At 35.7% G+C, this 15,961-nt stretch overlaps 1 protein-coding gene across 1 annotated transcript; it reads left to right on the forward strand.

Annotated features, from left to right (window-relative positions):
- The first annotated feature begins 311 nt into the window (after positions 1-311).
- On the forward strand, positions 312-13,477 carry PTAC17 (plastid transcriptionally active 17). The gene is made up of 10 exons (XM_059600082.2): positions 312-758; positions 1,985-2,050; positions 2,183-2,363; positions 2,460-2,656; positions 6,984-7,034; positions 7,182-7,273; positions 8,292-8,407; positions 12,212-12,306; positions 12,588-12,692; positions 13,132-13,477. The coding sequence occupies exons 1-10, from the start codon at positions 426-428 to the stop codon at positions 13,267-13,269; spliced, it is 1,374 nt and encodes a 457-aa protein (XP_059456065.2). The 5' UTR covers positions 312-425; the 3' UTR covers positions 13,270-13,477.
- The last annotated feature ends 2,484 nt before the right edge of the window (positions 13,478-15,961 follow it).

Below are 15,961 nucleotides of genomic sequence, written 5' to 3' on the forward strand. Positions count from 1 at the left end.
ATCCCAATAGATTCGGTGGATGGTTTGACCGAATAAGACTCTACTAATAATATTAAAAAAGCACATAATAAGCACCTAATAAAAGTACACTTGACAATTTATTAGAAGTTTTTGTTGGAAAATTTTGCCCCAACTTTTTTTAAGTTGGAGGTAGGACTATTTAATGGTTGATTTTTTATTTTTTATTTTTTTAAAAAGAAGAATTGGAAAGGACGAGAGAACACTGGTCAGCATTTTTCATATTATTATTATTATTATTATTTTGTTTTTCATTCTAATATTAGGCTTTACGCTTTGTAGACGGTCCACGAGTCACGAGTACACCTTTGATATCGTTTGATTCCAGATAGACCCGATAAACCCTCACTCGCTCTCTCTCGAAAATCTAAAACCCCAAACCCCAAACCTCACCATCTCGAGCGACCATGGCTTCGATAACCGCGGACCTGGCCACCACCTTCCTCACACTCACCGCTCGCCACCGGAACCAACTCTCCCAGCTCCGAGCCACCGTCCTTCCCTTTCTACTGTCACCGAAGACCCGCCCATCCCAATCTCTACGCTTCACCACGTCGTCATTTAGCTCCAGAATTATCGCTGTGGATTTCGCTAGGCCCAGAGGAGGCTTGCGCCGGTTAACGATAGCTGCCACCGCCACAACGACGCCGCAGAGCGAAGGCTCCGATGTCTCCACGAAGATTCCACCCGATGATCGGATTCCGGCCACTATAATTACCGGATTCCTAGGCTCTGGAAAGGTATCTGTTTAATTTGGTTTTAATCATTTGGGCCAAATATTAACTCAATTTTTAGTTTTTCGTTCTAATGCAGTGCAATTTCCTGAAATAAGCTTAAATGATTTATCTGAGGGCGATGTCTGATACTCTTAATTCTATCAAACATTCAAAGATGCTGCGTGATGCTCCCAACTAACTCTTAGATTAATTATTTTTAAATAAATAAAAAATCAAATGGTTGATTGGGAGTCCTACGTCAACATGAATATTGAATAGAATTATAGTATCCAGCATTTCTCTTATTTATTTATTTTTGAGTAATGCTACATAATACATAAACATCCCACAAAGCTGATGTGAATCTCTGTAAAAGGTGGTAAGCAAAGAAAACTAGCTACTAGACATTGCCACGACAGCATTATGGGATGTTTGTGTGGTATGTATTAGTCTTACTTTTTATATGTATTGTGTGAGAAAATGTGACTTGGAAAGTGACGGTTAAAATTGGAAGTAGCTCGTTGTTTTGAAAAGGTAGCGCTTCTTCAAAAGTGCTTTGGAAATGAATGTTAGCTGGTAAACCTATTATCAAATTTCGGAGGTATGGTATCTCAGTAATGAAAAATATTTGTAGCTTTTTACAAGCCTTAATGAGGTTAAATTCTGATGGCGATGCCACCATTGCGTGTGTTGCTTATGACCTATGCGGTTTGCTAGTGATATTCATATGTGAAGAAATATTGTAGAGTAAATTTTGTCAATGAGCTCTGGCTTAAACAGAACTTCCTCTCATCTTAAGAACATGATGGTGGGAAAAGACGTGAGTCCAAGGCCCATTGACTACATGTGTAACGTATTGATAAAAAAAACAAAAAAAAAAAAAAAAAAAGATAGAAATTTCCTACAAACTGAGTTGTGAGAAAACTCCTCAAACCTAGTTTTTAAAAGTACCATGTGTCCCTTAGACACATGTTTTTTTAATAGCATTATTAAAAAAAAAAAAAATGTGTTCAAATACATGACACTTTTAGAGTCTGGGTTGTAGAATATGTGTTCAAACATAACACTTTTAGAGACTGGGTTAGAGGAATTGCTACATCCCAGTCTATAGAAAATTTATATCCTAAAAAGATGGTATAGGAAATTTTGAGGCCATGTTGGCTGTGCTAATGAAACTTTTAACTTGTTTCTTCTATAATGTTTGCACATATAAGTACTTATATTGCTATGCTTTTATGCGAATTGAGCAGACAACATTACTGAACCATATCTTGACTGCGGAGCATGGGAAGCGAATTGCAGTCATTGAGAATGAGGTATGAGGTCAAATCTTGCTCTCTCTAATGTTCTGTGCAGTCGTGCATATTGTGAAGCCCAAGTTGGTAATTAATAGTTAAAGGTGATTTTTAAGTCCTGTATCATATCATGTTCTTTTCTTGAATTTGCAGTACGGGGAAGTAGACATTGATGGTTCTTTAGTTGCTGCAAAAACTACTGGGGCTGAAGATATTGTCATGTTAAATAACGGCTGCCTTTGCTGCACTGTGAGGGGCGATCTTGTGAGGATGATTTCGGAATTGGTCAATAAGAAGAAAGGGAGATTTGATCATATAGTAATCGAGACTACAGGTAGTGAGACTGCTTATGCTCAAGATAATTAACTTAGTATATTTTCTACTTTTACTCCTTTGTAATACTTGCTGAGATTTGTCTGCTACTCTGCAGGATTGGCGAATCCGGCTCCTATCATCCAGACATTTTATGCTGAGGATCAGGTGTTTAACGATGTCAAGTTGGATGGTGTTGTAACATTGGTTGATGCTAAACATGTTGGATTTCACCTGGATGAAGTTAAGCCAAAAGGAATAGTTAATGAGGCTGTAGAACAAATTGCTTATGCTGACCGTATCATAGTGAATAAGGTACATGTGATTACTATATTCTTTTTGCACACCAGACATAGAGCTTAGTCATCTAATTTTTTTGATGATAAGCAATGTCTTATTAGATAAAAAAGAGATCTTAAGTGTTCAGGAATGGAGAAGGTCCACCTAAAGAACACATGCAAAATTCAGCCTGTCTATGAAACCTAAAATAGAAGAAAACTGGATGCAGTCAGAAGTAAAGTATCCATTTATACAATGATCCCACAAATAAAGACTTCAACTGAAGCATGGAAAACTCATCAAACATAGAGGAGTAGCATTCCATACTGGTCCATTTCTATCCATTCAAACAAACATTTCCATCAAAAAGGAAAAAAAAGGAAAAACACATCAATGACCTTTCAAAGGCATCACATCCTGAATGGCAAATAAAGAGAAAGCAAAAGACCACAAATCTCTGACAACAGAGTGATCAAGTAATAGATGTTCAGCTGCTTCTCCAGTAGACTTACATGTACAAATTCAATGCACAGGAATCATATTCCTTTTGATGAGATTATCTACTCTTAAAATCTTTCACAATGCACATGTCCGGGAAAAAAGAAACAAAGGCAACCTTCTTGGTGAGTTTGTTGGGCCAAACACTCTTCCAAGGGAACATCAAATTTTCCATTGCACGTAAACTTCCAAATCAACCCACCTTCCCCCCCTACTCCCTCTTGGGAGACTAGAAGATAATATATCCATAAGAGAATATACTAATTCTAGTTTCAAATTAAGATTCCACAAACAAATCCTCCCATATTCAAATGCCACCAAAAAAGAATAAACACAAGGATATCTATAATTGGCAATAAAAAAAATCAGTATAAAGGCGTTTTATAGCAACATCGTCACATCACACATTGTTCAAAAGTGAACTTTCCTATTGTTTCCCACCACAAATTTAACAGATTCAAAAAGCTGCTGGCAATCTGGCCTTTATGCTTTTGCACAGGTTACGCCCACAAAACCTCCAAAACAAATTTGCCAACCATTGCCCCCAAAATTCTCTGTATTTCACCGAAATCTCCATAAATGATCCCTTTTCTCAACAAAGCTCCACAACCGTATGTCTAACACAGCTTGATTAAAAAAGGGCTTACCTTCTTGGTTCCCAATCCTTTAAACAAAAGAGGCCAATAAACCACATTCCAATTAGGGGTGAAAAGGCGGGCGATTAATAACCGTCTGCTAACCGCCTAGGCGGTTGCAGTTAGCGGTTAGTGGTGCTTTTAAAACTGCTAACCGCTTATATATATATTCAAAATATAAAAGTTATTTACAAAAAAAAATGACACTGAATATAGTATATAATTTATTGTCAAAAAAAAAAAAGAGGATACAAAATAGGGAAAAGCAAGAATGATCTTTAATTTGTTTGTATGTGAATTAAGAAAAAAGAAAAAGCTTGAAAGTAAAAATGATTTACGAATCCCATGCAATTAAGAAAAAAGAAAAGAAAAAAATCCCCCATTGCTAACTTGAAATATGACTGAGAAATTTAAAAGGTGGAAAGAAAAAGAACAAAACACTGATGGAATGCATGCAGTTTTCCTGCAAGAAGAACAAAGTTTGGACATTTTCTCTTTATTTTCCCATATTTTGCTACTGATGATAAATAAAATCCATTTGCTTAGCAAAGCAGGAATTTAATTTCTAAAGACAAATGTATCTAGTGTGCTAAGAAACCAAGTGCACACCAAATCCCCATTGTAGTTAGGAAAAAAAAAAGAAAAAAAAAAGTGCACACTAGCCCCCCAACCCCAAGTCCAACAACTTGTCCCACATTGCTAAGAAACCAATGCTCTTCAACATTCCTTATCTATAAAAGGGACTTTAGCATTCCTTTGTGAAATCATGTGGAATGCTTAGTAGGCTCAAGCCTTAAGCCTCAAGCCATAAATCGGCTGGGTTCAAGCCCATAGATAAGCCGTCTTCTTAAGCCGTTTTATTTTATTTATAGTTTAATTTTTTAAAAAAATTTATATGAGCTGGGTGGGATTCAAGTTGAGCTTGTTTGGCTTGTTTAATTGGCGAGCTGAGCTTGAGTACTCGACTTGTTTGGCCTGTGAGTTTGAGCTTGCACAAGGAATTTTTATTGGTGAGCTGAGCCAAGCTCAAATTTCTAAAAAAAAAAAATTCCATCAAAAAAGGGTTAATCGCTAACCGTTTAAATAACCGCCTAGGCAGTTACGGTTTGCGGTTTTAACCAATAACCGCTAACCATAACCACCTTTTCGCCCCTAATTCCAACCCACCAAGTGCGTAACAGAGCTTAAGCATATTTATAATACTCTTTGACTCTTAATCTACTAGAACTAGGACTCCTAATTTGATTAGTATACTAAATCCTAATAATACCCAATAAAACACTAACTTTTACTCAAAGAAAATGAGCTCAAGATTCTTAGGAACTTTTAGAAAGTTCTAGACTGAATCAATTATTAAAATACCGTTGATTTTCAGGTATCGCATAAAATTACAGAGTTGCTCCTAGTTATAAAACAAACCATAAATCGTGAAATAAAGACTCAATTTTTTTTTAAAAAAAATCAAACATCCTAGACTCCTAATGGCTTAGACAAACCATGCAAGTCTTGATCCAATATGATATTGCGTGCGAGCCACTACATATTTGCAAGTATATCCATATTCTTTCTCGATTTTTTCTTTGATCCCTTTTTCAGTGCATTGCTGGCTCATGCATCCACAACCATGCAATGTGGCCTTAGGCTCTAGAAATCTACACTCCATCAAGTTTATATATATATATATATATAAGTAAGTTATATATATGAGTTATATATATGGGTCTTGGGTTTCGGGTGGGAGGGCTTGTGTCTTAGGGCTTTTTTGTTGTATCGATTTGTGTGGGTTTTGAGGGCTTTTGGGCTTCTCTAGGTGTTTGTTTTTGAAGGTTTTTGGGTGGGTCTATTGGGGTTCTTTTGTGGGTGAGCTTTGGGTTCTTCTCTTTCTTTTTCTTTTTTTAGTTGGGTGTTTCCGCTTGTATACTTCCAGTGTACGTAGGGGCGCCTTGCGCTTTTAATAAAACTTGATTATTACTTATAAATGGGTCTTGGGTTTCGGGTGGGAGGGCTTGTGTCTTAGGGCTTTTTTGTTGTATTGATTTGTGTGGGTTTCGAGGGCTTTTGGGCTTCTCTAGGTGTTTGTTTTTGAAGGTTTTTGGGTGGGTCTATTGGGGTTCTTTTGTGGGTGAGCTTTGGGTTCTTCTCTTTCTTTTTCTTTTTCTAGTTGGGTGTTTCCGCTTGTATTCTTCCAGTGTACATAGGGGCGCCTTGCGCTTTTAATAAAACTTGATTATTACTTATAAATGGGTCTTGGGTTTCGGGTGGGAGGGCTTGTGTCTTAGGGCTTTTTTGTTGTATCGATTTGTGTGGGTTTCGAGGGCTTTTGGGCTTCTCTAGGTGTTTGTTTTTGAAGGTTTTTGGGTGGGTCTATTGGGGTTCTTTTGTGGGTGAGCTTTGGGTTCTTCTCTTTCTTTTTCTTTTTCTAGTTGGGTGTTTCCGCTTGTATACTTCCAGTGTACGTAGGGGCGCCTTGCGCTTTTAATAAAACTTGATTATTACTTATAAAAAAAAAAAGAAAGTTAACACAGCTGCTTACATTGAATTACGGCACAGTACCAGCTCTTGACTGCAAGAGTTTGAGCGGTGCAAGATAGATTGTGCTGTACTGAGATGGGTGTTTAATTGATGTCTTAGACATGAAAAGATTTGGCTTTAATGTTTTTTTTTCATAAGTAATTGATATATCATTAAAAGTGTAAGCCGTAAGGTGCTCCTAGGTACATAGGAAGTATACACGAGAAATCACTTAACTAGAAGGAGAAAGGAGAACAAAGAAATCTTGATAACTAATTACCAAAGGAGAAACAAAAGCTGTCGTTCAAAGATACAAAGTATAAACTAGGAGTCCTTTATCTTGTGTTTGTGATGCTAGGGTTTTCATAATAATATCACAGATTTATGATGAAAGTTTTACTTGAGGATATAATTTATTTGCTCTTACTGAACCCCAAGGGGTTGGCTCAAGTGGTAAGGGCCTTGATCTTGGTGGCATTTCATTAGGTCTAAGGTTTGAATCTTATTGGGTGCAAACAATTCATTAGGACTAGCCCGCTGGCAAAGCCGGAGTATTACCCTATTCGTGTGAAGGGGGTGCTTTACACGGGTCCAAGGTTTACCCAACATGGGTGGTTATACAAAGTAGCACTGTCTTGGAGGGGTTTCTCGTTATTAAAAAATTAATAATAAAAAAAATTATTTGCTCTTACTGATTTTCTTATCCTCATTGCAACTAGACTGATCTTGTTGGTGAGCCAGAAGTTGCTTCTTTGGTCCAGCGAATAAGGGTTAGTATCATCCCCTCCTTTTATTTTATTATACTTAATAGTTTTATTGTTTTTTGTTTTCATAATTTAATATTGGCTTTTAATTTTCTAAACAATTTCTGCAATTTGAGTACTCTATTGATGTTGATGTTGTATGTTTGAGCACAGAAAATAAATCGCATGGCTCATTTAAAGCGGACAGAGTTTGGAAAAGTTGACTTGGATTATGTTCTTGGGGTTGGAGGCTTTGATTTGGAGAGGTAATCTTTCATTCACTTGTTGCGAATGGTTCTATACCTTACGAATCTTAGTGGCTGCATATTTAGTGCATTCCCTGCCTTTTTGTTTGAAACCAGTTTCTTTATCTATATATTGTTATTTAGATCCATCATTTTACACATGTATCACCATACCATTTTGCACTAGGGCTCAAAAAATTTTGGTCATGTTTTGGCAAACTTTCGCAAAACACTTTTTAGCTTTTTGAACACTGAAAAACACTTTTTAAACAATGGTTAACCAAATGAGGTTTCAGATGTGGCCCTCACCACTAAAAATATTTTAAAACAAAAGACAAAACACTTTTCAGAAAACAAAATACAAAACACTTTTTAGAAAACTTACCCCACCTTCATATATGAATTTTTTAAAAACACGTTTACTTTTTTAGAAGTGGAGGCTGCCCTTGTTACTTATAAAAAATTTCAAAAATGGAGGTTGGGCTTCACGAAGTGGAGGCCGCCCCTTCATTGAAATTAGGTCTCCCCTCCCCACCTCCAGCATCCACCCTGTGCACCACTGCAATGGGTGGTGGGGGTGGAACTCCACACACCCTCGCTACCCTCTATGGTTGTGTTCCACCCCCATAGAGGGGAGAAGGGTAGAGACCCATAGGCATGGAGATGGGCCTTCCAAACCCCACCCCGCCCTCCCCCCCCCCCCCCCCCCCCCCCCCCCCCCCCCCCCCCACAGTGAAGGGGTGGCAACCTCCACCCATCACATACAAGGGTGGGCAGCTGTCACCTATGGAGGTCAGCCTTTATCAGTCCCAAATTTTTTGTTTCTATTTTTTTTTTTGTGTGTTTTTTGTTTCTTCTATGTTTTGAAAAGTTAAAGCAGAACACTTTTTCAGTTTTATGCATGTCTCATTTATTTAGACTTATTTGTTGGCACCATTTTAGTAGCATACTTTGTCATTCACAAAGACATACTCAGTTTCACTTGAGCACAAATTGGTGATTTTGGGGTTGTAGGCTAATATTGCTGGAATCTTGCCAGGATTGAGAGTGTTGTCAATGACGAAGGTGAAAAGAAAGATCATGACCATGATCATCATCATGACCATGATCACCATGACAATCATCATCATGACGGTGACCATGACCATAAGCACGGTAACTTGATTGAGTAATTATTGGCCTTTGCATGCACATTTAATGTTATCTTCTTTATTAATGGCCTGATATTGTATCAGCAATGGATATGTGTTGTTCCAACAAAAATAATTGTTCTAGAAGCCATGTATTAATGGTGTTTTCTAATTTCCTGTTTGTTTGTAGTCAAGTGAGAGCCGTTGTTGACTTGCATGTACATAAAATGTTATTTTCTTTATTTATTATCTTATGTGTTGTATCGCAATGGATATGCATTGTTCTAACAATTTGTGGTAGGTGTTAATGGTGGTTTTCTGCTTTCCTATTGTTTGTTTGTAGTCAAATAAGAGCTTTGCATGTGCATATAATGTTGTTTTTTTCCTTTATTAGCTGATGCTGTGTATCAGGAAAGGATATGTGTTGTTCTAACAATTTGTTGAATATGTTGCTGCGATTTTTCTGGTTTCTTGTTCTTTGTTTGTTGTCAAAGTACGACTGGACAGTCCATGAAAATTTTTAGATATTTTTAGCTAATTCCCTGTTAATATTCACTGTCACCTTTGCTTTTGAGATTCTTTATCCTTAATAGCAGTTGTTTTAGTTTCTGTTATCTAGGCATATTTTCTCTGGAGATTTTTTAAGGATCTTAACAATTCTGTGATAAATTATAATCCCTGGTGAATCCAGAAGAGATCTTAGGAGATTAGCAGGCCTTAACAATTTCATTAAGAGTTCTAATCTATGACATGACCATTTTAACTTCATGACAACTGCAATTATAACGTAACACAAGAACTACTAAGTAAAGTCCACATGCCATCCTCAAACTACCATCTAATTAACAATAATTTTTTTTATTTAAAAAAAAAGGTAAAAAACCAGGCCACCCCTTTCAAATCTTCCTTTGACTTCTTAGCCTGAAACATCTATCATTTATGAATTCCATATATAAAACGAGATAAGTAACCTTTTTTATATGTTTTTATTAGATCGATCTGTATCGTAGCATGTCTGTTCAAGAATTTTGGAATTCTTTAACGCTTTAAGATCAATCTCATCATATCAGAATCGAGGCTTAGAGAAATGAGGGAATTTATTTTTTACCTGAATGAGAGCTAGGGTTCCGAAAAGGACGAGTCCAAAGAAGAAACATCGTCATTCTCGCCATCTCTTAATCCCTGTTGCAAAACCTCACTCTGAATTTTGCCGGCCAATGAGTACCAATTCTAAAGAGGTAAAGTCCAGAGAAGAAATGGCTAGGGGGTGGCCGAGCCACCCCTAGTTTTTAAGTTTTGTTTTTTTTCAAAAATAAAAAATAAATTATTTTTTTCTTCGAATTTATAGCGGTATGACAACGTTTTGGTAGCTTGGAAAGAGACATTGTCCCAATTAAAAGTTTGTCAGTTGACTTCAAATGTGTGCTCCATTATTAGAATATCTGAAGATTGAATAGAAAATAGATGCATGCCACTTATTCATTATGGAAATTATGTTGGAACACTTTCCATGAGGGTCTGGCTATAATTGATTCTTAGGAGCTTACTCGAACTGTATTTTGTCTCTGCAAGTCCCGGCGCATACATGTTTGTAGTTCTTTTTTTGGTCCCTTTTTTTTTTTCTTTTCAGGGAAGACCGGGGGGGGGGGGGGGGGGATTGGTCGCAACCAACATTGTGTTTTAGGTAATGAACTTGGCTGCAGGTTCTCACCATGATAAAACTCCAAAGCAGAGCATTCCACTTTGTTTGACACCAACTAAGATTCTTACTTTGGATAATCTTAGGAGAAGACAAGTCATCCTGGTTAATCGGTGTTGTCTTTGTAAATTGGATGGGAAATCCGTTGATCATCCCCTCCTCCACTGCGAGGTGGCTTGCACCTTATGGAACACAATATTAAGTTGATTTGGGCTTTCCTAGGTTATGCCTAACAATGTGGCGGACGTAATGGCTTGTTGGTGGTCTGGGGATAACTCAAGGAGTGCAGTCGCCTGGAAGATGGTTCATTTTTGCCTTATGTGGTGCATATGGAGGGAAAGAAACAATAGGAATTTCGATAATCTTGAGAGGACTTTGGAGAAGCTCAAGTCATATTTCTTTTTTCTTTTTTCCCTCTTCACTTGGACATCTGCTTATTTAGCTCCTTTAGTTATTAGCTATTTAGATGTCCTTGCTCTATTTTCTCCCTAGTCTCAAGCGTTTTCTTGTATACTTCCTATGTACTAGGGTTGCGCCCCTCTACGCTTTTTGATATATACAACATTACTTATTAAAGAAAAAAACTATTGCATCTCTTCAGATGCTAGAAAATGCGGCAAAATTGCATGAAAGATCAACAGATGATGATTCGAACGCTTGGAGAGGGCAGACTGTAGGTCCACTGCTTTGTAGTGTTCTAGAAGTAGTTAGGGATGATCGTAACTGCTGATTAACAATGGATTTCATTGTATTTAAGGTGGAAGCTCAGATTTTTGTGAGCTGCCCTTCCTTTACACTGGTTTTTTGTCTTATTAACTTTAAAACTTGTGGTAGTGATGGCTTCACCGGTTGGAATGAGGATATTGTTATGAAGTAATTAATGTATAGAATTAATAAAAGACAAAACGCAGTGTCCTTATAAAGAGAGTCCACACTAAAGAATACAACACCCACCCTCATATTGCCTGTTTTCAGTGTTGCGTACTCTAGCCATTAAAATGAATGTATCTCAGTCATTTTTCTTCTCAATATTAAGAATCTGTAGATAATATGGAATGGGTTTGATGTTCTTCCATTTTAGGCTTTTTGCAGTTCCCTGGGCTTGATATCGTTCACTACCATGTTCTTTGAGAAGAACTTCTGCCTTGATTTCCTGTGACTGTTTATTTTTAAAGAGGTTTTATGCTCTGTTGCAGCTCTTTAGATCAAGTCATTTTGTGTGCATTTATTTAATTATCCCTAAATGTACAAATTGAATAAAGGAATTTTAAGAGTGGATTTCTTTAGGAGCTGAAATATATGTAGCCAATTTATAATCTGGTTTATCATAACAAAATCAAGAATATGTTAAAGTTGAAGAACAAGTAACTTGGTTAGACTATATAAAGTAAGAAATGTCAAAATGTCAACTATATTTCGTACATGCCTTTAACTTGTTTAACGCTCAAAGTTTGGTAAGGAACTTTTGACTGAGTGCTTAAGCAATAGCGCCACAAGAGACATAATCAACTATATTCACCAAAACAATAATCGATGAATTATGCTTCATGAATTGTGTGCATATCTTAGGTGCAGAATGAGTCTCAAGGTGTGTGTAATGTCTGATATTAGTCCAACTCCACAAAGTGTTACTTAAGCAGCTAGGAAGTGCGTTGGGGCATCTTCCTTGAGCCTTATCTTAAGGCAAGCTAAAAGCTTGAAAAAATACGTGTCGTAGATGCAGATATTGATAGTTACTACTTCCTAGGGTGCTGTGTGTCCAAGGACAGTCAGAGAAAGGTAGCTGTCCAAAATGGCACAACTCTCTGTAAGTGTATGGTCTTCATACCTATGGCACTCTCACTTTCCTTTGTTATGTGTTAATCTTCTTTGGAACTTTCCTGCTTCAATCTGTGGAGATGTGTGATTATTTGTTTTAGTGCCCTGGTCATTAATTAAGATCGAAATTTGCAACTTGTGTTTGTCTTCTACATGTACTGGTATAATTCTCTTTTTCTTTTTTGGAACAAGTCTCTCTTCGTATATGGACAAAAAAATCAATGCACTAGTGTCATTTTTCTTTTGGTAAGTTTTCTTTTTGCAACAACGTAAACCAATAACAATGCTTTTGGTATGGTACATGTAATGCAGAACATCATGATGGTCATCACTCTCATGATCACAGTCATGATCCTGGTGTTTCTTCTGTCAGCATAGTTTGTGAAGGGAGTCTAGATCTTGAGAAGGTTCGTTCTCCATGCGCACACACATATTGCACTTTTCGTGATTATTGCCTTTATGATTTTGGTATAATCTATTGAATGTTGTGTTGCACCCCTCGTTTTTACCTATCAAAAAAAAAAAAATCTATTGAATGTAGTGAACCAAGATGAGCGACAGAGGAGCATTTTTCTGCCTATTTCTTTGAGGATTGAATTCTTAGTTTCAGATAGTCTGGAGATGGTAGATAACTGACAATTTGAGATGATGACCTATCTTTCTTCCCTTTTTTTTTTTTTTTTTTCAGGCTAACATCTGGCTCGGTACATTGTTGTTGGAACGCAGCGAGGACATATATAGGATGAAAGGTCTTCTATCCGTTCAGGGCATGGATGAGAGATTCGTTTTTCAGGTGGGGTGAAAGAGTTCGAAGTGGCACCTATGTTTGTCTGGTTATTTATAGATGAGTACTTAGTTTTGATTGCTATCTATCTTTATTCATAGTTATTCTTTGGGTAAGTTCTTTGAGGCTTTGTCACAGTTATATCAATACATAGCTGAAAAGATTTTGATTCAATTTATTCCTCTCTTCTTTCACTTGTGAATGTTTGGCTGTAAGACACCAAGGTAGAACTGCAATTTGTATTCAATTAATCGCAGTTCAGTGAAGACCTATTTCAACATCTTCTCTGTTGGCTAGACAGATTTTCAGCATCCCATTAAATTGAGGACCATATTCTCTTGTTTATCTTGGAGCTTTGAGTTTTTGTCTGGCTTAAATCCAAACCTCAATGAGTCCTTGTGGATTTTGAAAGTGCATAGAGAACTTATTGTTGCTTCTTGTGTTACAGGGAGTCCATGACATTTTCCAAGGTTCACCTGATCGGTTGTGGGGCCCAGACGAAGCAAGGACAAACAAGATTGTGTTCATAGGGAAGAACTTGGATGCACAGGAATTAGAAAAGGGTTTTAAATCCTGTTTGCTGTGAGACTAACAGAATGTTTTTTTTTATCCATTTTGAGTCTCCCAAACTCGACTGTTAATGGTCGAAACCTCATGATTGTTAATGGTCTAATGGTGCATATGGAAACTATGTACAACTACTCTGTTAAAATTGTAACAGAGAAATCAAATATTGATTCACTGAGCTGTTAGGAGCCGTCAACAATAGGATTTTCTCTTGGGGTTGTCAACAATATGGGACTCTCGATGCATAGATTGGGATGTTTTGTAGCTAATTTTTACAAACCAGTCTAATAAGTTGTCAAATGTTTCTTCGCATGTGAGTAGAAATATGTGTTTCTTACTTGTGTTTTTAATAGTATTAATAAGAAAGCATGTGCTTCTCACATACTTTTGGGATACATCACTTTGTTATACTGGTTTGTAAGAATTAGCTACAAACCTGTTTGTAGCTAATTTTTGTCCGTAATTATCTATCTGAACTGCTAACAATTTGGACAGATAATGTGATAGATCCCATATAAGATCTAGATTCACCTATCTAAATAATTCTGGGTTGCTCGGCTGGGGTCTTTCACGTTTCCTTTCCAAATTGCAATTGCCGTGAATACTTATCCCCATGACACATTGTCTGTCAACTTTTAAGAAGACACTAAGGTATCACCGTTCCAATCCTAAAGTAGTATGTCAAAGAAAAGTTAGACACAAAACTAGTGCAAAACCTCATTAAATGAGATGGGTGATTGCATGGGTTACTGGCTTCCAGTTGTTTGTGGTTTTATCTTTTACTAGAGACTTCTGTAATCGGATTTGTGTTATTGTTTATCTTCTATAGTCTCTAACAATGCTTCTACTGCTTTAGCTTTCATTCGGTGGTTGTTATTATTTTCAAGTGGGGGTTTAAATAGGTTTGCCTTAATCTATATCTATTTTGCTTTTGTTACAACTATTGTGAGGATTGAGACACTTGTTTGTCTCATTTTCTACTATTTATAACTTCGAATTGTTTTTGTTTTGGGTCTATTGGTGGGGAGAACACCAATTTTTTAATTTTTTGTTGTTTTTCTTTAGGATTCCCTACTCTCTCTTCCTTCTCAATCAAGAATGAAAATGTTCATCCCTTGTAATCCTTTTCCGTTTTCAATTGAAAAAAAAAAAAAAAACCACTACTTCTTATCCTTAATTAGCAAAAGACGCGGGTAAAAATTAGATGTAAAGGCAAAGATCTTGCCAATCACTTTATAAACATACCATTTTTAATTATGTTAAATCATTATTTTTTTGTCAACATGTGAAATATTTTCCTCTTTCCCCTTTGCCTATATGAAATTGAAAGAAAGAAGAAGAAAAAAAAAACAAAAGATTTGAAATACTTTATTGACAAGAAATAATTTGTCACACGATCATTGATCAAGACTCATATCATTAATTGTCAAAATTAGATAAAACTTAAAAGAGTATGGGACAATTTCCCAACGATATAAATGCAAATGAAAAATAAGCTAATATTTCTTCTTGCAATTGTTTTAGTAGTGCTTCAAGTAAACATCAATTTTATCAACATCTTGTGACAGCAAAAATATCAGTAAGAATTTTTTGGTGCAAGCCAATACATACCCTAGCATCATAGGTGCATAGGTGATTTGGTAATATAGGTAGTGATTAGTGATTAGACTGGGGATAGTATTGGGACCTCTGCTTATTATATACATATACATTATACACACAAGGTGTACAACATGGTGGGATGAAGAAGAAAATGACATTTCCATTATGTTACCTACCCAAAGCTGCCACCTCATGTGCTAAAGTCAATTGGTTATTTTTTTTTTTTTTAATTTTTATTTATTTATTTATTTAATGTATGTAGAGAAATTTTATTCAGTTAAATTCATAGAATTGTCGTGTGTTTTCTAAATGTTAGAAAAATATGTTTTTTAATATTTTTATTAAAAAATTATGTGTTTCTCACATTCTAATTAAAAAATAAACTTAATTTAAATAAATTAAGAGGGCACGAAATCCAAGTGTCTAATCTATGTTTGGAGTGTAAATATAAAATTTCAAAATTAATATTCCCAAGGCAAAAAATTTTTTAAAACAAATATTCTCAGAACAATAAAAGTGCAGCAAGAAAATTTAAAGCAAGGCAAGGGATTTAAATTTCCTACTAACTTTTCCAACATAGTGCCTTAAATAAAGTGTTATGAGAAATATATATTTTTTATTAATACTATTAAAAAAAAAATGTATTTTTCATATTTTAAGAGACACGTAATACTTTTAAAAATTGAATTAGAAATTTTTTCCTACAACTCAATTTATAAGAGAATTATATCCTTTTGCATAAATAAATTTGAGATGAGATTTTTATTTAAACTTGTAATTTGAAAATTTTAATTGTTGATTTTCTTTATTTGAGTTAAGTGAACATTCTAAAACATGGAAAATGATCTTCTCAAGTTTAAATGAATTTGATAATATTTGGTTAGCTATAATGGAAGGATATTTTTGTCTTTTCATTTTTTGAAAGTACAAAAATATCCATCCACTATAACTAACCGATATTGTCATTGTACAAACTCATTTTATACCACAATTAAATGAGCTTTGGTTCTTTAATCAACTTGCTTTCGTCCTTTTCTCAAAAAAAAAAAAAAAAAACTTTCTTTCGTCCTTCAGAAGATCCTCTTGCTTCATTTAAAATAAAATCGATA

The sequence above is a fragment of the Corylus avellana genome, chromosome 6 (assembly GCF_965113065.1).
Source record: "Corylus avellana chromosome 6, dhCorAvel1.hap1.2, whole genome shotgun sequence".
NCBI classification, from domain to species: Eukaryota; Viridiplantae; Streptophyta; class Magnoliopsida; order Fagales; family Betulaceae; genus Corylus; species Corylus avellana.